General features: G+C 38.8%; 1 protein-coding gene across 1 annotated transcript in view; it reads right to left on the bottom strand.

Moving 5' to 3' along the window:
• Positions 1-23,599, bottom strand: part of DNAH5 (dynein axonemal heavy chain 5) — a 286,089-nt gene that overhangs the window by 38,082 nt on the left and 224,408 nt on the right. The window contains exons 59-68 of the mRNA XM_036278902.1: positions 22,329-22,443; positions 21,917-22,093; positions 18,054-18,257; positions 16,283-16,462; positions 11,967-12,104; positions 9,875-10,010; positions 8,991-9,307; positions 8,088-8,243; positions 7,000-7,182; positions 167-410 (exon numbers count right to left, since the gene is read on the bottom strand). Of these exons, the coding sequence (XP_036134795.1) occupies positions 167-410; positions 7,000-7,182; positions 8,088-8,243; positions 8,991-9,307; positions 9,875-10,010; positions 11,967-12,104; positions 16,283-16,462; positions 18,054-18,257; positions 21,917-22,093; positions 22,329-22,443 (1,850 nt within the window). The remainder of the gene's footprint in view (positions 1-166; positions 411-6,999; positions 7,183-8,087; positions 8,244-8,990; positions 9,308-9,874; positions 10,011-11,966; positions 12,105-16,282; positions 16,463-18,053; positions 18,258-21,916; positions 22,094-22,328; positions 22,444-23,599) is intronic.

Genomic DNA, 23,599 nt, shown 5'->3' with positions numbered 1-23,599 from the left:
ATACTTTCATCTAAATTTTACTGAATAGAAATGCCACAAAACATAAATGGCCGCCCCACTCTGCACAGTCATCGGCATAATGTCCTTACTTCTGTCAATTTTTCTAATTCTCATTTATTTCACGCTTCATTTTCCTGTGACATTAGTCTTTCATTACCAAACTCACCAGGTCTGTATTCCTCCCGAGCTGAGTTAATTTGAATTTCTGTCTCAGCTGAAATTTCCAGCTTCTGTGTAACCTCCTCGGCCGTCATTTTTGTGTTACTCAATACAACAATGAGACTCTCATCTTCCACCAGGGACCCCTGGGTACTCGTCAGCCGGTAAAGCAAATTATCTTCTAGCTCCTTCATTTTTCTTTTGTTTGCAGTTACATCTTCCATAAGATGAGTTCTTTCTTTCTCCAATTCCTGTAAATTTACATAAATATATTTTCTTCCTTAATTAACAACTATTGTTTGGCCATTCCTTAAAAAGTTAACCTACAGGGCTGCCCTAAGCTCCTGTACTAGAGTTACAATATTTGACTACAAAAAAATACAGACATCGAAATAAGAGCAGAATTAGCAGAGGAAAGAAGAATTGGTGGCAAACAATGTGAAATTTGCTAAAAGCATTACGAATGTCCCTTTACCAACCATTTCTTTCCTCAAGTCAAATCAATTATAAGTGACTTTTGTGATTACATTTAAGCTTGTTTTGAAGGTGACATATATTTGAAAATATATTGAAATACACTTGAAGACAAATATATATGTCTCAGATGAAATACATTTACTTCTGCAGGTACATTTTAATTGAAAAATCTTCTTTGCCGGCAAAGGTGCTGTTCTCTCTAAGAGGAGTAAAGATCGGTGTCATCCCTGAAGAACAGAATGACTTCAGAAGATTATCATCCCTACTGGCTATCTCTTCCTCCTGATACTTTGGCAAGAGAGAGGCAATGGAAAAGAAGAAAAGAGAAGATGCAGCTGGTGAGGGTTGGGGAAGGAGGAAACGGCCATGATGCTGAACAAGCCAGAGGAAGCGGGAAGCCTGTGGGCAGGGGAACAACAGAGAAGATACCCTCTGGCACCAAGTCAAGTTGTATGTGAAAGTCAAATTGTTATATGAGAGACTCTAACTTCGAGACTAATAAAAGAATCAAAAATGGGAAGGACAGCCCTGCCGGTTTGGCTCAGCAGTTAGAGCGTCGGCCTGCGGTCCGGAGAGACCCGGGTTCAGTTCCCGCTAAGGGCACGTACCTCGGTTGCAGTTTGTCCCCGGCCCTGGTCGGTCGTGCGGGTGGCAGCCACTCGATGTGTTCCTTTCACATCGATGTTTCTCTCTCTCTCTCTGTTCCTCTCTCTCCCTCCCACTCTACCTGAACAAAAAAATGGGAAAATGTCCTCGGGTGAGGATAAAAAAAAAAAAAAATGGGAAGGACAATGAGTAAAAAGTAGGTAAAAATCTAGTCCTGTCTTGGTATCAAAAGCACACACATGAAAATTCTCTATAACTGGAAAACCATTTAGTTAAAATAAAGGTGGTAATAACACAATTGCATTAAGGCAAAGAGCAGAGACCACCGGCCTGTGCTTTCTATTCTAGCCAGGTAATCACCATTGGTTGATCAAGTATGGTGGGTAGGACCCTACCAGGTTTCCAGTTCATGGTTTGAGCACAAGGAGTCAGGACTTGGAACATTCTAGAAAAGGAAAATGCCTACTTTAAGAAAAGCAAAATCTCTGAACTGACATCAATTCTTAATTCTTTGAGATGTAGCAACTCCAGCAAAACCTGTGCTTATTATCTTTGTTTCCATCTGTTACTTGGTTATATTTGGAAGCTCCCTGAGTAGTTATTTTAATCCATTTATTCTACAGATGAGAATCTCAAATTTGAGGTAATGCAGAAAACAGTACAAACAAGTGACATTTAAAGACCATCATAAAATTTCTTTCTAAAAGCAGTTATAATAAAAACACTCATACTATGGTTACACTAAGAAACACAGTGATGATAAAATTAAAGGAAAAAACTTCAATTATTTCTTATTGCCATAATCATAAATGCACACTAACATTATCATTTCTGAGTTCCTAAAGGTGAGCTTTATAAAAGTCCTCACCTGAAGACAGATAAGAAAAGGAATAGAATAGTGGGCAGAATAATGGTTTTGACATCAGAAAAACATGTTTGAATCCAAATTCACAGGACTTATTAACTATATGACCTTGACCATGTTACATAACTCTACAAGCATCAGTTTCTTCATCTGCAAGATGGACATAAAAACAGCTCAGAGCATGATTGTGAGGATATCACTCTGAAAGCAGCTAAAACACTGACTGGATCATGATAGCTGCTCAGAACGTGTCTCGTCCCTTCCATCTCCTCCCTTGATTCATTTCCAACATGGATTTCCAGAAAGATTATAATGTTTATTTAGAAATGAGTAATTTGAAAAATAAAATCTTAAGTTGACACCAAAGAAGTCATACTTTAGAGTTCACATATCATCATAAAAGCATAATGATACAGCTGAAAGGGTTTTTTAAAAGGAGAACTTTCTAATTTTGCACTTATGCTAAGTATATGTGCTTTAGTGTCTGCTGAAGTCAGAGCCAGGGCTGTCAACACCCAAACTGCACCAACTCTTTCTGAGTCTTTTCCTGAATAACATTTTTTCTTCTGTCCATTTTTTTCTTCAATTACATGGCCCCTGCCCTAATTGGGGCATTAATTATTCCTTGCTGGACCATTCTGACTACACTTAGTCTCCCTGCTGACCCATTTTGTTTTGTTTTTTATCCTCACCTGAGGACATTTTTCCATTTTTCATTCAGACAGAGCAGGAGGGAGAGAGAGGAAGAGAGAGAGAAAAAAAAACATCAATGTGAAAGGGACACATTGAGTGGCTGCCATCCACACGACCCAACCAGAGCTGGGGACAAACTGCAACTGAAGTACATGCCCTTAGCAACAACCGAACCCAGGTCTCTCTGGACCACAGGCTGACGCTCTAACTGCTGAGCCAAACTGGCCAGGGCTGACCCTTTTTTTTTGGTCATCTACCTTAGCTGTTTGGAAAGGGCCAAAATTTTCAACATACTTCACGAAACCTGTCATGACCTACATTTCCAGTCTTGTCTCCACTTCCAACTTATGAGGTTGAGACTAAATTGTGCCTCTATGTTGCTTGAAAACCAATTATTAATAAAATATATACAGTTATTAATAATACATACAATACAGGGAAAATTACTCATTACTTATTTTAAAAGTAGTAAGTAAAAGTGTGAATATTATTGAGAGGGCGCAGTCAATTTAATATCATTGTTAACACTATTTACATAAATTTGTCAATAAAAGTAATAAATTTATATTGTCAAAGGCTTAAAATAAGACCAGGCTATATATTTCCCCCAAAGTTTGAAACCAATGAAATAATAACTCTAAAGGAAGTATAATTTAAAGTAATGTTTGGGATTACAAAAGCAAAATATGTATTACATGGTGCAAAAGTGGCCAAACACTAGAAGAGACAATAGTCGTGGGGAAAAATTTATCTTTGAAAGAAAATAGAATAATTGTTGTTTGCTTTTCACTCAAGATTTATCTTTATTGGGATATGGTTTTGAGCATATTTTAATTTGTATGACTGATTTAAACTTATTTCTGTTGAGTACAACTTTAGTTCCACCAATATATAAAAAGATAGTTATTTTTCAAATTAATATAAAGGAGCAAAATTAATCAAAATAATTTTGTCTGTAAGCATTTTCCCCAGAACAGGTATTACCCCTTACACACACATGCATGCACACACACAGCAGTAAACATCAGTGCTCTGAATTCTGTATCCTAAGGCTACAATGTAATATTGTTATCTAAGCTGTAAAAAGTATCCCCAAAGTAAGAAAGCACAGCAGTGATTCAGTACAATTTCAGGAAATATACTATTTATTAATTCACTGATCAAAAATTAAATGACTCAAAAAAGATGTAAATGAAAACTGAAATGCATTGTGTACATAAATGACACATGTAACTGAAGTTTTCAAATCCATAAAAGAAAATAGATGACAGCCTTTCAGGGTTCTCATTTCTAAGGTGTCACCCAGGCTTTCATTCCCAAAGAGTCTTTCTCTTCTGTACCTTACTGGTAATTAAAATAGAAAGATTAAATAACAGAACTTGAAAACAGATTGATTTTTTTTTTCTACCACTAGTGAGCTAGTGATAACAATGTCTGTTTAAGTGTCTTTATTAAATTACTTCTCATATCAGCTCCACCAGGTTCAAGTTCCTCCACCTCCAAAGGAAATAAATCATCCACCTGTGTGCTCATCCAGAATTCTAAACAGTAATTACCTCGAGGCTTTGTATTGTCTGACCAGTAGAAGTTGTTCATTGATATTTGTATTTTTCTCCTAATACTACAGAGCTCCCTTTGAGTTTCTGTCTGTTCTCCAGGATCAAGGTCAGAGTGAGCCTAAGAGATTGGGTTTTCTTTAAAGGAGAGTTGCTGGAGGGCTACTGGTTTACTGCCTGCTTAAAATGGTCTCGATACATCACCTTCCGGTGACAACAGAGGCTGTCTAAATCTACTCACAGGTACATCAATCAGGTCAACAACTGAATATGGCCTTGATGTGAACTTGAAAAGCTCACACATTTAAAACGACTGCCTTGAAGCGCACAGAAAAGTGTCAAGTCGGTTGAAAAGCCTGCCTTCTTGCATTCATATGCTCTGAGGTTTCCATTTGTTTCTGAAGCAAATAAACCTGTGTGTCCAGCAGGCTTCATGGCCAAGCATTCCTGAGACCAGGTTCCGTGTGAGAAGGCTCCCCACTGCCCGTGTTCCCAGAACACTGGGAAGCTGATGAAACTATGGAATCAAAGGATAATGGTCTTTCCCTTGCAGGAGAAGCTGCAGTTCCAAGCCACAAGAAGAATCAGCAGACCAGCGAAGGCACAACTCATCCTGACTGAAGACATTCACCATCTGTGTCAGCCTAACATTTAAGGGATTTTCTTAGATGCTTTCCAGTATCAACTTCCTAGCGGTGGGATCTTCCTAGCCTCCAATACCCACCTTGGTTCTATAACATTTTATATTGGTATTTTATATTCATCTTTATAGTCACCCAAAAGTGATCATAGACTATATCATCAATGAAGTCAAAGGAGCAATTTAAACGTAAAAGTACTTTTTTATATCTGTGTCCAAACAGCACAGATATAGGCTCTTCTCAACTGACTCACTAGATCATAGGAACTGGCCTGAAAGCACCAGAGGCCACCCCAGAGCCACGAGCCACCATCCAGGCTGGAGAGATGTAGCAATGGGAGTAGATTCGGGAATATGGTGGGAAGAACAGGAGCTGCAAAATAAAAAGCTGCTTGCAGAACAGATGCTGCTTAAAATTCATCAAAATTAAGTCCTGCGGGAAGGAGGCTTTGCTTTAGAGAAAAGAAAATACAGATTACATGTTGTAGGACAATGTGGCTCCGGGTGAGAGACCCTCTGTTATTATAAGAAATGAGTGTCACGTTACTCTGACTATATTTTTTGCAAAAGGCATTTACTGTGAGACTGGAATGGATTCTGATAGCCAGATGACAGTAAAGGAGTAATTTCTCAAGACATTCAGCTTTCCCAGGAAGTAAGAAAACGCCAGGCCCCGGATCCATATTGGCTTTTCAAAGCTGTTTGAAGTCTCTTTTTCAAAGGAGCTTGGCGGGCTCCTCGCTTCATCTCAAACCTCTGCTGCCACAATTACAGCTCAGTGCTGGTGCCGTTTTGTTTTGTTGTAACCACAATCTGTCAGGCTAAATTATTTTTTCCAAGGAGACCCTATTCATCTCAGCTGAATAGAAAGAAAACCAGGGACAAGGATATTATTCAAACTGCCATCAGAGCCCCTTATCTCCCTGCGGCCGGCGCCCCAGGTGAGAAGGGGCCCCAGATGCGGGAGGGAAACTGCCCGCACACACTGCATGCTGTGGGTCACCACCACGTTCTTCCTGCCGACATGACATGGCAGCGCTACACTTCCTCAACCACCTCCACTAAGACTCCAAAAATAATGCCCAAACGGTGTTGCCACTTTGATAGCTAGTCTGTGGCAGGCATTCTAGCATCCGTTCCTGCCATTTTTTATTTCCTGATATTTTATTTAGGGACAGGCTCAAGCATAATACAACATACAAAAAAGGTAAAAGTAATAGAAAGAACAGACTCTAAAAATTTTGCCAACTCAACCTGAATAAATCTTTAGATCAGTATAGAAGGTGCCGTTAAGTAAACTAAACTCCTCATTGCTATTGAATCCAAAAGAAAATCAATAGCAACTTTCAGAGTCCATCCAGTTTCACCAAAGAAGTCCTATTAAAATCCTCTAGATTTCTCTGCCTGAGACTCACATGTTCCCTGGAGACAATGCTGACTCAGAACAAGGAACAGATCTAGAGGTATGTTTATAGAGCAAAAGTAAGCCAGTATCTTCCAGAAAGTTCTCAGTAAACTCTATCTTCTCACAACATACACAGAACTTTCTTAGATAACAAGTAAGAACAAGTATTATCTGTTACAGCATTTTAATTTTATATTCCAAAAGCATAACAATGAATCAAATGAAAGAAAAACCTAGATATGTATTAGAAAACTAAAAGTCCAGAGGCGAACAGAACTCACAATAGGACAAACTCTTCAGAAAAACAAAGTAATATAAAACCAGAATAATGATGCTGAAAATAATACTGATACGCTCACAGTTACATCATTTGTCTATATAAAATCAACTGATGCTATGTATGTGATCTATGAGAGGCAGATGAAATATATTTAGATATTGGTTAACAGTGACCTAAGACACTTGGGAATTAGTAATGAAAAAAAAGTTCAGAATAAATGGGGGGGGAACTCAATTCTATTACAACTTTTATCATGTTGTTTTCATCATTGAAGAATCACAACATAATGCAAAAGGAGGGTGGCCATACTTCACTCACCTGCTTCTCTGTAAGAATGACTCTACCCAGTAACTGGTCTTCTAGACCTTTCATGGTAACCGTGAAGTCAATGATGGAGGTTCGAGCACTTATTTCAGGGGTGTAGGCAGGGTTGGGCAGTTTGGTGGTAATGTAGAGTCTGAAGCCATCCATCACATCTACTTCCTTGTCACTGACTTTCACCTTTTTTATAAAAAGAAAGGTAAAAGTAATAAAACAGAGATGCACCTTACTGTGTCTTTTTGTACAAGATTCCTTTAAGCAATTACGTACCTAGAGGTAATTTATATTAAAAATGAAATGATCCTCGGGCATTCACAGGGCTTAAACCTACTAGGAAAGAAGGAAAGAAGGAAGGGAGGGAGGGAGGGAGGGAGGGAGGGAGGGAGGGAGGGAGGGAGGAAGGAAGGAAGGAAGGAAGGAAGGAAGGAAGGAAGGAAGGAAGGAAGGAAGGAAGGGAGTTAGTTCAATATATACCATGCAATAAATACAGAATTTATCACCAAAACTGTTGTGATCATACTGAAGAAGTGAATGGATTCCCCGCCCAGAATCTGGCTCACACATGCATTAACAGGATAGGAAAAGATTTACTACTCGCATGATGAGATTTTCTGGGGAGATTAGGATAGGCTTCCAAGCAGGTCCAAAAGATCTCTTGAGAGGGTCAAGAGGGGCAGCTGTTTCAGGGTTTTGTGTAGCTAGGGTATGGGGCTGGAATGAGGGTTCCAAAACATAGGTATGGACAGGGAGTTGCATGATTTCAATTTCCCACCAGAGCCAAAGGAGAGACAGAGTATCCAGATTTTCTTAACAGCTTGCCCAGATTTGGGATAGAAGGGGAGAGGGGCATGATGGGGCTTGAAAACTGTCCATAGTCAAATACCATAAAATAGAGTCAGGCTTTATTAAACATGCAAAATAGATATTCCTACAGGGACTACTCCTGAATACTTTAATCCCAACTCAGGAAGTATAGAAAAGGAAATGCCTCTTGCACCCAACTCAAATCTGAGTAACTGCCTATTGAGAATGTCACATTCAGATGGTCTCATGGTCATTGCTCTGCACAAAAAGGTTTATCCTACCTTAAAGGTAGACCCAGTCTTAATGAAGTTTTTCTCCAAAACATTTTCCAGAGCTGGATCTAGTTCCTCGCCAACATCTTCGATCAGCAAGGGCCTTCCAAGAGAAAGACTGTCCTCCAGATGGTTTCTGAAGTACTTGTGATTTAGAGATGTGATCTAGAAAACAAATCAAAATGTCGCTCTTGAGAGATGGTATTGTGATGCAATGCATAGAGACAGCTCATAGGCAGTTGTGCCTAAGCATTCTCTCTCAGGAGACAGACCCAGAGAATTTAGACATCCTTACTTGGAACCACACATTTGGTGAAGTGGTAAAGAAAGCTTAAACGCTTTCTGATTTTTCTCAGCAAACCACCATTGCCCTTTACCGGGAAGCATGGAATGTCTCTGTGTGGCAACACTGCCTTGCCCTCACCACCACACTTGTGACAAATAATTACGAAATAATTATGAAGTGTCCATATGAAGTGCTGTCACTTAGTGTGATACAACTCCACCCGCTCTATTTATCAAAGACAGCCTTGGCCCTAACAGAAGAAGCAAGTCTGAAATCTTTGAAAGATGACATTAGTAGAGATCAACACAAAGACAAATAATGCAATTTTTAGAAATTATTTCTAAATATTAGTATCTAATATTACTTTTATATCACTTTGTAAGGTACATAAATGGTGGATCATTATGTTGAACACCTGAAACTAATATAATACTGTAAGTCAATTATAAATTCATAAAATAAACCAAAAAGTAAACTAGAAATAAACAGAAAACAGCTCTGCAAGATAAAAAAAATGGATAGATAAAATCATTTCTAAATATTAATATTTCATTATTCTTTTATACTTGTTGACCTGAGGCAATAAAACTTGACTAGTAAAATAAATATATCCAAACACAAATTACCTGCAGTTCATTTTGGCTTTCTTTATTTTTAATCCAGCTCTTGCCTTGAGTCTGTGGATCAATTAACAAAGGATAGCGAGATGCCTTTGTGACAATGATTCCGTTTTGAATGGACAGGTCATCGTTTGGCAGGCCTTGGAGGTTCCATTCACTAATCGTAGGAGCATCAATCAACATCTCATTGAGATTCAGACTGTAGGCAAATGGAATTTTCCGGGCTTTCATTTCCTTCTGCCAGTCATTTAATAGCAGATTGCGAAATTCTTGGTTAAATGGGCCAGAATAAGACAGAAAAGCCGTCGCCAACAATACATCCCCTAAAATGCAAAAAAAAAAAAAAACACTGAGAAACTGTATGATCAGCCTTGTAATTGTATAGAATACTAAAAGTGAAAAAAAAAAAAATTCACATTCTTTTAAACTAAATTCCAGATACCAAAGTGTAACCACATGGTATTATGTCTTGATGAATAAGCAGTAGTTTGGTTCATGGTTAAACAGGGTCCAGATGGTCCACCAAAGGTTGGCTGCTATGATCAAGCACTGGATTAAATGATTTGTTGGTGTGAGACGATGACTTCTGAGTTTGATACAAAACTTAGAAGACAGAGCCTCCATTCAAAGTGATCTTGGTCAATATCACCATTCACTCATAGGAGACTTCAAAAGTGCCCTGATAATGAGAGGTTTAAAGGTCATTAACACATCTAATAAAGACTGCATAGAGGCCAGACTAATATTCATTCTTCTGAAATACTAGAGACACACACACACACAGGACTTTAAAGTAATTGAGTGTTGGTTTGTATTCCAATTAAAGCTTAAATTTGTTAACTCCCTAACACAGCCAACACATAATCCCATCAATCAAAACATTTACATACCTACAAGTCTTTTAGTTTGTGCGGCAAACTCTTTACTTTGCTCTGTCCATCTTTCTTTTTCTCCTGCCAAGCCCCCGATCAGCGTGGAGGCAGTCTGCATCTTACGTCTGCACCGCTCGGCATCTTCAAGCAAGGTCTAAAAAAGGTCAAAGCCAAGAGAAAACTTTTGTTCAGATAAATACAGCCTCTGGCTCAAAAATGCAATTTAAAACATTATATATTATCTGCCTTTCTGAGACATGTGAGCCATTCATTTCTTAGAAGCATAAGATTCAATTCCCGTGTGCCTGTGTCTGCCCAAGCCTGTCTTTAAGGAATTTGGATGGATTTTTCATGTGGGGCCCTGGGCCAATTGGTCAGACCCTCCCCAGATGTTAACAACTGAGAGATTATGGAAATTTGCATCATTTATAATTTTTCTATAAAGAAAAGTAGAAATAAAACATAAACATACATGCTAATATCAGAAAGCACAAAAGAAATCATAAGAAATACATATGCTTATTACAAATTGGACCAATTTTTCATTTTAAAGTTCCAGCATCATTATTGCTTTATATAACACTACATCTCCTTTCACTTCAGGTAAAACTTGAGATTCTCTTCAGATTGTGGTGTTCCGAAGCTCCTCCACAAATTCCAGCCATGCTTGACTCAGCAGGTCGCTCCCTGCTGCTCCCTATGTCTGCAAAGACCTTTAACCCAACTTCCACATACTGTTGCCACTGGGTGCTCAGTCATTAAAAACAAATGGTTCTGACTCTCTTTAATGTGTAAGAGACAACTGTTAATTCTACTTGTAAGAAAGTATACTTATGAAATAATAAGGAATATGGATAAAGATTGAGCTGTGTAACCAGTACCTGGGAATTCATGCATAATACATATATCTACATTTTATATATATATTTAGCATGTAAAGTTGACTCTTGAACAATGTGAGGGTTAGGGGCATCAACTTCCTGAAAAGTTGAACATTCCTGATAACTTTGATTCCCTAAAAACTTAACTACTAATAGCCTATTATTGACCAAAAACCTTACTAATAACTTAAGCAGTCAACACATATTTTGTATGTTTATGTTTTATATACTTTATAAAACTTTATATACTTTACAATATAGTATGCTATAGAAAAGAAAATGTTAAAATCCTGAGAAAGACAGAATACATATACAGTACTGTATATATCTATTGAAAAAAAATCCACGTATAAAGGACCCACATAGTTCAAACCCATGTTGTTCAAGGGTCTACTATATATGCTAAATGTCTAACAGTAGAGGGTTAAATAGATCATCGTATATTGTGAATAAGAGCACTCTGAAGCCATTAAAAATTATCTCATAAAAATTTGTAACCATGATATATTGTTAAGTTAAAAATTCAATTTATAAAGCAGTATGCACTGAATTATCTATTACAGTTTTAAATTTTTTTTTGGTACGTGCCCCTAGTGGGAACCGAACCCAGGACTCTCTGGGCCGCAGGCCAACGCTCCAACCGCTGAGCCAAACTGGCCAGGACTCTATTACAGTATTAAATGGATGTAAAAATACATGTAATTTGAGGCATATGTTCAAATATGAAGTGATAAGAAGCAAAATATTTCTAGTGGTCCTCTCCAGGGTTGCCTATGCATATCTTCTATAAGGAACATGTTTTTGTAGTAATAACACACAATACAGTCAGTGCTTTACAAACGCATGATATTTATTCAGCCTACCTAAAAGATTGTTTCAAAGATTAAATAAGATAAAGTGAGAAGACATGATTTAAAAACCATAAGAAAAAATACTACACAAGACACTGTTATCATCCCCATTATAAGGAAATTCAAAATGTTCACACTCCAGAGCTGACTCCTGTTATAGCTGAACACCCTGACGTCTCACCAATGGTCCTTAGTGTCTATTAGAAACAAGCTCCGGGGCTTAATGAGGGATGATGTGCTGTGTTTGTTTGTTTGTATAAATGCAATGAATCCATGCTGTAAACCAAACCTCTGCAGAGAGAAAGTACAAAAGGAACACAGGGATTTCCACAGTCAGGGAAGGGTGCAACCTTCCTTCCCATGCCAGAGAGCAGTTACCTGCTTTTCAGTCATGGCCTGCTCGTACTCAGCCTGCACCACATCAAGCTCTGCCTGCTTGTTGTCCAGCTCCGCCTGGGCCTTCTGCAGGTCCTGCATGGCCAAGATGTAGCGATTCTCCTGCACCACCAGGTTGGCCTGCACAGGACACGCAGGAGTTGGAGTGGGCCGCAAACAAAACATCCAACATTTCAGAGTCTGAGAACACTCAGCTATGACTCATGATTCTATCCTTAGGGTCTTTTCAAATTGTGTTAAGTCAAGACCAGATCTTCATGTGAACTTGACATCAACATTATTTTTTTTTATCCTCACCCGAGGACATTTTTTCATTTTTTGTTCAGATAGAGTGGGAGGGAGGGAGAGGAAGAGAGAGAGAGAGAGAGAGAGAGAGAGAGAGAGAGAGAGAGAGAGAGAGAGAGAGGAGACATTGACATGAAAGGTACACATTGAGTGGCTGCCACCTGCACGACCCAACCAGGGCTGGGGACAAACTGCAACTGAGGTACATGCCCTTAGCGGGAACCGAACCTGGGTCTCTCTGGACCACAGGCCGACACTCTAACCACTGAGCCAAACCGGCCAGGGCTTGACATCAACATTTGCAAGCAGAAAATTAGAATTCTTTAGAATAGAAGTCAGTAATTTTTTTTCCATATTTAGGATCTGGGGCCAAAAGATAAAATCAAGGCTATTGTTGAGTTACTTATTTAAAATTGTAAAAAGTGTTTCTTACTTCATGAGCCATACCGATACAGGCAGAGGGTTAGATTTGGCCTGTGGGCCTAAGCTTGCCACTCCCTAGATCAGAACATTGCAATATTCAATGTATATAAGTAAATTAAAGAATATTATGATATCAAGAGTTATAGAGAAAAAAATTTTTGTATTTGAAACCATCTGCCTAGCAGGACTGACCACTGTTGACAAGGATGTTGAAACAAGACAAAGGACAGAGCACACTGTTGAACATAGTGTTCTAGGTTTTGTGGGTAGTAGTCGTCTTAATGCTGTTCCTGTAATTTTCATATATCGCTTGCTTTCCAGGAAAGAATTGATACCTTGAGCTGTGTCCAATTAAAAATACTTGTTTTTCCCTGGCCAGTTTGGCTCAGCATTTAGAGCATCAGTCCATGGACCAAAGAGTCATGGGTGCAATTCCAGTCAAGAACACATACCTCAGTTACGATTCAGTCCCCTGCCCTGGCTGGGGTCATGAGGGAGACAACCAGTCAATGTGTCTCTCTCATATCAATGTTTCTCTCTCTCTCTCTCTCTCTCTCTCTCTCTCTCTCTCTCTCTCTCTCTCTGAAAATAAATGGAGAAATATCCTTGGGTAAGGAATGAAAATAAATAAATATATATATATATAAATGTTTTTTAAAAGCTACCAAATTAGACTCAAGAGGCATAATCAAAAGCAATATTAGCAAAAGATGAGGTAGAGAAAATAGTCCATGCTTACAGGAATTTAGATTCTTTTGTAAAAAAAAATTTTTATCAAATTTCTCCTTTTTAAATCTTTAAAATGTTAAAATTGACATTAGTGGGGAGATCCACTATGAATGCCATATTCTTTCTGAAGTGTTTGAAAAGAAAGATTACCTTAAATATATTCTTTTGCAATAAATTATTTTCCTATCTGAAAACCTCAGGCTCCTAAATTCTGACAGAATAATGCTTTAAGGGAAAGTCAGAGTTTTATAACTGACTGGCACCAATCACAAGCAAAAAGCATGGCTTAAAAGTTATAGTTTAAAAAAATAAAAAATAAAAACTGACTCTTGGAGCCTATTTTTTCTCAGCTCTGTTCTACGCTATACCTGTTGCCATGGCTTAAACTTAGAAGAAAAGCAAGGTCACTATGTCAACTTGGTAAGGTTACCCTTTAATGTCAAACTATCACAGCCCCAAAGATTTTGAATATTTTCTAAGACTTTACTAAAAAAAAAAAAAACTTTTTAATGAAACTCTCAGAAGTTGCTAACTAAAATCTATAGAATCTTTCACATCTAACTGTTTACCTTAGGAGTCACAGGACTCTATTTAGGTTACTTGAACTCTGGGAGCTTAGTTTCTCCACAGAGACATTAGAAAACTACCTCCTAGGACGCGCGCGTGCGTGAGTACGTGTGTGCGTGTGTGTGTTAAATAAGATAACATATGTAAAAACGCATACAACTAAAGTTCAGTAAATAATAGAGGTTGTTATTGTTACTGTTTGTGTTCAATATTTAAGGCTTTACTGCTGCAATGTTCTATTTCTACAAACTGATATTTACAGGTTTTCACAGAGTTTTCAAGGAGAAATCTCATTATAATGAACTTGAGTAAAATCTAAATTGCTCTTGTTATAATTAATATTTAAGTTTATTCACTGCTAGAAGTCAGTTGGCTCATTTATAGAAGTTGTAAGATAAAAGAGAATGGTCTCTATATGTCTTCAGTACTAATTAGCACTAAAAAGGTTTCAGCTGCAGTTTAATGAGTGTCCTTAATCTGTCCCCACTTAGGAAGCAGAAATCTGTGAGTGGAGCCCCTTCAGGAATAAGAGAAGTTAGAGGCCTCGGTCTGCATTGAGCAACATTGCCCAGTGGTAACTTGTACTCCCTTGTCTTCTGCTTCTCCCCACACTGTGATTGTGTAGGATCTAAGTGGCTGCACTTGAGGGACCTGACAAAATGAATGTTCCCAGATGCCAGGTGCTCCTGAGAGCATAGGAGGGCACCCCAGAATAGAATTCTCAGGATCAGAAGTGCAGGTTCCGGGAACAAGTAAAAGGTCCACACTTCAGATGGTGTTGCCTTCACTTCCTACTGTAGGGTCTAGATTGTCCGGGGACTGGGTGGAGGCTGAAATGTACTGGTCATAGGGGAGGAGACTTGCTGTTCTTATGTAAGCCTTGTTCAGAATGCCACTATTTCGTACTGAGTTCACCTCATTTTATTTAAAATAACTACCAAAAAATGAAAGCTATCTATCATGAATTTAACTACAATTTCCTTAAAGACAATAAGTATACTGCAAAAATTAGCAAAGGATGCCCTGTACTTTTTGAGATGGTGGTTATAATTCAGTCAATATCAGAATGTTGTTTTTGAGGCCATGCTGGAGTCTTCAGTGGTCCCCACTTTCACAATGTCAGATGGCACATCAATTATTTGCTCTAAAAGTCTCTGAATCAATGAGTCTTTTCTTTTAGGTTGCCCGAAGACCTCAGGGGTACCCACAACTGAATAAATGGTCCTGGTATAAGAATAATTAGAGAATAGAATGGAACTTGTAACTCTCCTTTCTACTCTCGATTATTTCTATCATGATTATTAAGCTTTTTGAGTAGTTGATAAGTGTAAGTGGATTTTAGCTGGTGATTGAAGGAGATCAGACTCATACAAAAGCAAAACAATCAACCAAGCCATGAGGCATGATTTTTGAGACATCGGTATCACATTTTCTTTTTTTCTTTTTTTATCTTCACCCAAGGACCTTTTTGCATTTATCTTCAGATAGAGTGGGAGGGAGAGAGGGAGAAACATCAATGTGAGACACATCGACTGGTTGCCACCCACACGACCCCAACCGGGGCCAGGGACAAACTGCTACCGAGGTACATGCCCTTAGTGAGAACCGAACCCGGGACTCTCTGGTCCGCATGCCGATGCTCTAACCACTAAGCCAAGCTGGCCAGGGCGGGTGTCCAATTTTCAAAACATGCACTCGCCTCTGTATCTGCTGAAGGCAGAGTGTCACTGAATGGTGGGGACTGTATACAAATGACATACGGAAATGCAGTCACTCAAAGGGAAACATAGACATATTCTCAAATCACATAAATCATAAACAGATAATATTCTGGTTCTTTCCTGAGGCACAAAGGACAGGGGAGGGAATTCTATGCCATGTCCTGCAACCAAGATCAGCCACCAATGTCTATGCCAACCTGCCTCTGCCTTTTTCACAGGATTTCCCGGCACCAGATCTTGCATATTATCAGGGAGTTCTGTGCTATAGTTTTCTGTTTCTTTTTTTTTTTTTTTTTAAGTTGACAATATGTTGGAAACTACCATCAGCCCACATGGGCTTAGTTTCCTTGCAGAGAGTCTGTGCTCAAAGGTTCACACCATTCTGATTGGAATAGGCTTACAGAGAGGAAAGACGCATCTTATGCCCAGCCTTTCAGTCACTTGCTGTCCCTGAGGATGTGAGTACAATGATACCAAAAGCCGAAAACTCCTGTGCTGTGTGAAAAGACAAGACCAGTTGACCTAGAAAGCCCTTGCGGGCGCGCATCACACAGTTTTTCCTAGGAGGCTTACCTTCAGAGGCAACACCTCTCTGTTTATAGAAAAAAAGGAAGCCATGGCTTGGGTCCAGGAACAAAGACCAGCTACATTCCCACATACACGTTTAGCAGTTTCGATGTTGTAGTCTGCCATTTCAAAGTAAGGGTGCAAGAATTCTATCACTTCTTCATTAATTGTGTCTTTTGGGAATTGCTATGTGGAAAAAAGGGAGTAAAATTAGGTGAAAATACTTCTTCTCAGGAGTCATGTTCACATTTGTCCACATGCTATTGAACACTGAAATGGATGAATGACATCATACATTGTCAACATTTCAGGATATCTGGCAAAAGCCCTGAAGGTGAAAGCAAAATAGGCAATAACAGCGAAGAAGCCAGAATACACTTTATCTTCTGTGGACAGATACACCAACCAACCCTAAATAAATTTTCTGTGATCCAAGGAAAAAGGAAATTATTTCAGGGATGAACACTAACATGGTTAATAGAATCTCAGAAGCAATAAAATGTTCATGTCATTAATCCTGAATAAGTGAATTACAAACCCATAAAATCAACAATGGAAAACAAATACACAGAGGGATATTTAGCCCAAGGACATATATACTTAGCATTTAGCAGCAACTAAATCCTTAATGCATTCAGACAGAGGTTCTATTAAACTCGCCTAAGATGTGAAGATAATAACTGAGACATTAGGCCTTGAGGGCGATGAATTAATTTTTAATCATAGAACTATCGAGAATATGAGAGGACTGTTACATTCTGGAGGAATAAAATTTTTAAAATGGTAGCAGAAATGGATAAAGAATGCCTTCTTGCATCAAGAGAAAACACTGACCAAACAATGAAATTGGATCTTTAGAAGTGGTGTTTGATCATCTGAAAGACGATGATTAAATGTTTTCCAAGTAGAAAAAAATTAGCACTTACACAGCTCAGTGAAACAAGCCCTCACGGAAGATATGTAATGTAGGGCAGAACAATTTCACTCAGACCTGTCTTAAGACACGTTTCTTGAGTGAACTTGAAAGAGTGAAGCCAGAAGCATATTCAGAAGCAACAGAAGGATGTTGGTGACTAAGGATAAACACAACGGAGCTTCTAAGATATGCATCTGCTCTGCCACCAGATACATAATGCAGGAGCCCAGAGTCACTTGCCTGGATTTACCCCACTGTTACGTTTATCTGGGAAAACACCCGTGTCACCATTACCATTCCAAAGCACCCAATCAGAGTTTATCACCACCTCCTTTCCACTCAGCATGTTATTCCTTCCCAGTAGCACTTACATAATAGAGTCTCCTATTTTAATTGTCTGGGACAAGTCTATGTGGCCCACTAGTTTCATAAGCTACTTACTGCTACAGCTGCTCTAAGATGATGTAGCCACAGTAACCAGTGGGCAATGTGGAATTAAAAACTGAATGAAAGACAGTGCTCAAGTTATCATTTGGGAAGTGGATATGGTTTGGGTATTCCCAATTAGTTGTCTCAAGATCTAAATATGAAAGATAAAACTTCTAGAAGAAAACACAGAAGCATTTATTCTGCTGTGGAGGTGGACAAAGTTTTCCTGAACAGAGCGCAGTGAGTATTGAAGGAAAATATTGAAAAATTGGACTACATTAAACTTAAGAATGTCTGCTTATCAAACTATTAATGGAATGAACAGCTAAGCTCAAAAGTGGGAGAAGATATTTGCAAACATATCAATGATAAATTACTCGTATTTTATATATGAAGAAATTCTATAAAGTAATAAAAATTTGAACTACCAACCTGTAAGTTCTGTAAAAAGTTCCCTGCAGTCATCAGTTTTAAAGATTCCTGCCAGGAAGGAATTGTACAGCTTTTTTCCAGGTCAATTTTCACTGCATTGACTTTCCTTTGAAACAGCAGCAGCACACAATCCATGATCCTCATGATGAGGTGAGGGGGCCGGCCCAGCGTGCGGACGGTGGCAATGTCAGAAGGCTTGATGGTCTGGGGGAGAAAAGGGGATTATCACCCAATCTCAGGTGAGAAAGTACAGACAAATCTTTCATCTCTAAATGCTATAATTTTTACAGAGGAAAACAAGCATTCTTAAATTAGATGCAGTCATGGGGGCCAGATGCCTATTTAATCCCAAAGAAACCCATGTCCCCAAAAGTTCAAATGTTTACAATTTAAACTGACAATGAGAAGAGAAATGAGCTGTGACTTCCCTAAAACTGTACAGACCACTTAGTGTCAGAAAACAGAAAAGTGTAATCCGGAAAAAAAAAAAGAATAGTCAGCACTTCTGTAGATACCAGGGATTCTCAACCAGGAAAACTCCAGTATTTGCAGTGCTTTTTGACTCATTAGTTATGTAGGTCAAGAATCTGCCTCTCTCTCCTAAGCAACTCTGACTTGTCACAGTGGACTGACACTAGTGGGTGGCCCCAGGGCTGACAGATTGAATAATTAGAGGTTTCTTAGCTAGAAACTGACCTTTAAATGACAGAACTTGAGCAATAAGAATTTCACTAAGCTGTTAGAAAAGTTCTGTTCCATTTCCAGTATAGAGATTCTTATGGTGTAAATTATTTAATAGTCAAATAGAACCGCTGTGGTTGATAATAACTGTTCTCTCTCTTGAACTCTTTATGGAATAAGTATTGGTAAATATTAAATGTATGAATCTGATACAGTCCCCTTTCTAGACAAATAGCATATGTCCATTCCTTCCAGGTCTTGAAAACCCTCCATCTTATTTGCATCTGCATCCCTTCTGCCAAAAAAGGTACCAATGGCCTTCTCATCACAGCCAATGATCGTTCCTCCAGGGACTGAGAAAGAAAAGAAAACCACTGAGCTTGATGATTAGGAATGTAACTATATACTGTGAAAAGGTTTGTCAACAGACCAGTATTTGTAAAGACAGGCAGCTGAAAGTGAAGAAGAATTTGTGGTAAAAAATAAAATGATAATAATAATAATTTAAAAACTAGAGATGGCAGACAGGCCTTTATTTGAGATGTGTGGCTATAAAAGAAAGGAGAGAAATATAATAGCAGCTGATTGGGAAAAGTGGGGTCAAATTAAAGTTACACAAGGTTTACACGCTGAACATGCTTATGTTACTTTAGAAACAGAAATTTTCAAACAGGATTGGGCTCATTTTGTTAAGATACCCAGGTAAAAGGAGTTGGGGAGAAGAGTATATATGAAGTTCAACCTATTTCATCTAATTACTGAAATCCTCTTTTCTCAGCAGGCAAAGCAATGTGACCACTATATAGTAAAATATAATAGTTATTTAACATCTGGAGGCATTTTGTATGTTTACATTGAGTCAGATTAGCATTGAGATGGAAGTTACACATTCTTTGCTGTTACTTTATTTGTTGTATTGCTTTATGTAGCCTGATCCCAAAATGTTAGAGTTTGGATGTACCTGAAACTTTCTTTGTATACACAGATTTGTATATTTCAAGATTTCAAAAGCTCCCAAAGAGGCAATAAAATGGAGACAGAACCAATGAAAGAAATTACTAAAACTATCTTGCACATATCCCATCATCTTACCTGTTCCCATGCATTTCTGCACTGATTATTACATAATCAGAACATTTCTGTGGTAGAGAACACTAAATTAGGAGGATACTGGAAAGTACTATAAAATATTAAAAGAGATGCTAACCCTTTAAGTCTTAGAAGAATGAAAGTACTGAAGCAAGACCTGAGATGAGATATTCTCTATTCCTATGATGCCACTAGGAATCATGAGTTCAATAAAGGTTAGAAGTCTTTTTACACTACCATTGTCTTCTCTCTGTTGATCAGACACTTTCAGAGAAGACAACGTGTCTAAAAGAGGTGGGAGGAGGATAAGGATCTCAGAGAGACATCGCATCTCCATGTTCTCTGCAGCACTATTTGCAATAGCCAAGATATGGAAGCAACTTGAATGTCCATCGATGGATTCATGGATAAAGAAAATGTTTTCCTCTCTCTCTCTCTCTCTCTCTCTCTCTCTCTCTCTCTCTGTGTGTGTGTGTGAGTGTGTGTGTGTGTGTGTGTGTGTGTGTGTGTGTGTAGTTCAGCCTTAAAAAAGGAAAAAGAAGTGCTTCTCTTTATGACATGAATGGACCTAGAGGACATCATGGTAAGTTAAATAAGCTAAACACAGGAAGACAAATACTATATGCTCTCACTTATATGTAGAATCTAAAATATCAGACTCATAGAAGTAGAGAGCAAAAAGTAGTTGCCAGTGGCTTGGGGGGAGAAGAAATGAGGAGGTGATGGTCAAGGGTACAAAGTTGCAGTCATGCAAGATAGATAAATTCTAGAGATCTATACAGCATAATGCCCACAGTTAACAATACTGTATTATATACCTAAAATTTGTTAAGAGGGTAGATCTTATGTAGTGTTCTTATCACAAATGATAATAATGACATTAAAGGGAGCAAGAGGAAACTTTGGAAGGTGGTAGATACTTCTATGGCCTTGTGGTGTTGATAGTTTCATAAGTATACACATGTCCCTGAACTCATCAAGTTGTACACATTAAATATGCACAGCTTTTTGCATGTAAATCATACCTCAATAAGTTGCTTTTATGAGGAGAAGAGATGAGGTGCCCACCAATCAGACAGACTGAAGACCCTGGAGGACTTCAAGGTCTAAGAAGGATAGTTTAGCCAGTGCAAGATGAAATGGTGAAGCGACAAGGAAAGACATGCCACATGTAAGTGCAGTGTGAAAAGTCAGAGAGATGAAAGAGAAGGCAAGATCTAATTCATCTATGGTATACTGACTCAAAAAGCTTAAAGACTGGACTTGGATAAAAAAAGATTCAGAAATGTTTCAGGAAGTGTGCTAAGGAAATAGTAAAAAAAATAATAATTACACTGCCAAATAATGATGGATGCTCAACTGAGGTTATATAACTTGATTTAGCGGTGAACAGATCAGCAGTGTTCTCTTTCTCCGTCAGCTTTTTAGGCCAGGAGTCAATAACACAAGGCAGTAGATGAGTAAGACTGAAGTAAAAGCAATCTTAAATTGAGCCCCCCAAAATACAAAATGACTTCAAAACTGGACTAGCCTTTTTAGGTGTGGTCTAGTTCACTAAACTCATCATATTCCCTCAGAATCTAACCTGCTTTCTAATTTCACTATTTGTTATGGCCACACAATTGCAGTAAATACTTGTGTTGGAAGCTTGCTCAGACTCGGACATTAACGAGCTGCTTTAAATCAGTCTTTCTTCATATGGATAATTCATAGATAAACTCTGAGAATGTTATGGCTTACAGACCCACTCCAATGTCCTCAAGGAATGAGTGAAGAAATGACATTTTAGCAATTTTATGTGGCTTTCCCAATGTCACATAGCTTATTGGTGACAGAGTGGAAATGAGAACTGAGAACTCCTGACTGCCATGATATGACACTGCCCATCAATCAATCACGAGTGAAGAACTGAGATGTGAAGTAGCACATGCAAAATCTATAAAGAGCTAATAACATCTCCAAGCAGAAAATATTACTTGAAGCTGTTCCCGTGGAGAGAGCTTTGGTCTGAAGCATTTCCTGTTGGTATTCATCTTCTCTTAGTCTTCCTCCTTGGCACTACGCTTGACATCTGCTATTTCACACAGATTTACCTGCAGGGCTGCTTCTGCTTCTTCTAAGGCTGGTTTGGCTGCTTCCAGTTTCTCCTCTGCAATGGCTTTATCTTTAGAGATGCTGTCTACAATGGCCTGTGCTTTGTCCTTCACTTTCTGTACCTCAGCCTTGACCTTTTCAGCAGCCTGTGCCTTCATCGTCACTTCTTTCAAGACCTAATCCAACATAAAACAAAAAAATACTTCCTCAGAAATTACCAAAGACCCAGCTGAAAAGGCATATTGTTGCCTTGATTTCTTGATGTTATACAATTTTTCCTACATAAAACTGAGTGTTGTATGGTAATGGAAATAAGTAATTTATACTTTCGTGGCTATAACTTCGCGACTATGCAAACATCATTAACATTTGTGAACGGGGACTTCGAAATGAATGTGAAGGTCCACTCACTGTGTCGGCTTTTTCATTTGCCACTTGCAGTTCCTTTTCTTTCACTTCCAGTTCTTTGCTCAGAGCTGCAACAGATTCCGAAGCTTCTTTTAGCTTTTTCAATCCAGTATTCATTCTGGGATTGAAAATCCAAGGCAGCAATGTTAACTTTGTGGTACTTGGCCACATAGTAATGACCATATGTGAAGAATGAGCATATATGTACAAAGTAACAAATCCATCAGGACTTGACAGGAAGGGTATGGGTCCAGGCTTGATTAAAGCCTGAAGACATTTGTGTGTTTTCCACAGGCTGTGTGTGTGGGGAGAGAACCTGCTAAAAATATTCTGCATGACATGAGGAACAACAGTGGGTCTAGCATCTGAATCCTGCAGGTAACATGCTTAATGAAGTTTAGCTAAGTGACAATAGACTTCAAGTGCTTGAAGCTCTGTCATGAGAAAGGAAAATCAATGACTTCCGCTTTTCAAAAGAGACCACTAAGGTTCAAAGAAGAAACATTTGGGATCAAGAGGAAATTAATTCAAGCCATCAGAACACTGTGGTGAAGGGGCTAGTTGCCTGCCTGAGCCTCAAGTCATGTGTCTGAAAGACTGGAGGGCTCGAAGTCATTTAGTCCATCACCCACCCAGGTGTCCCTCATGTGACAACCCTGACTAATTCTGGTCATATTCAGATAGAAGATGTAAGTGGTCAGAAAAGAGAAAGAGCAGGGCAGAGAGTAAAATTTGGAATAATCTTCTGCGAAGTAGGACATTCACTGTGCAGTAAATATAAGCAGTAGACAGACTATCCTAGACACTCGAAAGGGTGGCTAGAGAGTAGCAAGAGGAGGGAGGAGGTGAAGTCTGGGTTCTCAGTTTCCTTCCAGGTCTACTATTTCTTTTTTTTTTTTTCTTTTTTTTTTATCCTCACCCGAGGACATTTTTCCATTTTTTGTTCAGGTAGAGTGGGAGGGAGAGAGAGGAACAGATAGAGAGAGAGAAACATCGATGTGAAAGGAACACATCGAGTGGCTGCCACCCACACAACCGACCAGGGCCGGGGACAAACTGCAACCGAGGTACGCGCCCTTAGCGGGAACCGAACCTGGGTCTCTCAGGACCGCAGGTTGACGCTCTAACCGCTGAGCCAAACCGGCCAGGGCGGTCTACTATTTCTTAATGATGTCGGTCAATATTAGACAAAGTGGTAGGCCACATAAACACTTGGCAACATTTTATCCTGTTGGGCAAGAATAAAGCCCCTAGCGACCACAATCCCTTGAATA

Source organism: Molossus molossus, unplaced genomic scaffold (assembly GCF_014108415.1).
Source record: "Molossus molossus isolate mMolMol1 unplaced genomic scaffold, mMolMol1.p scaffold_m16_p_3, whole genome shotgun sequence".
NCBI lineage: Eukaryota > Metazoa > Chordata > Mammalia > Chiroptera > Molossidae > Molossus > Molossus molossus.
Note: the sequence above shows the minus strand (reverse complement) of the source record. Positions and strands in the feature narration are given on the sequence as shown.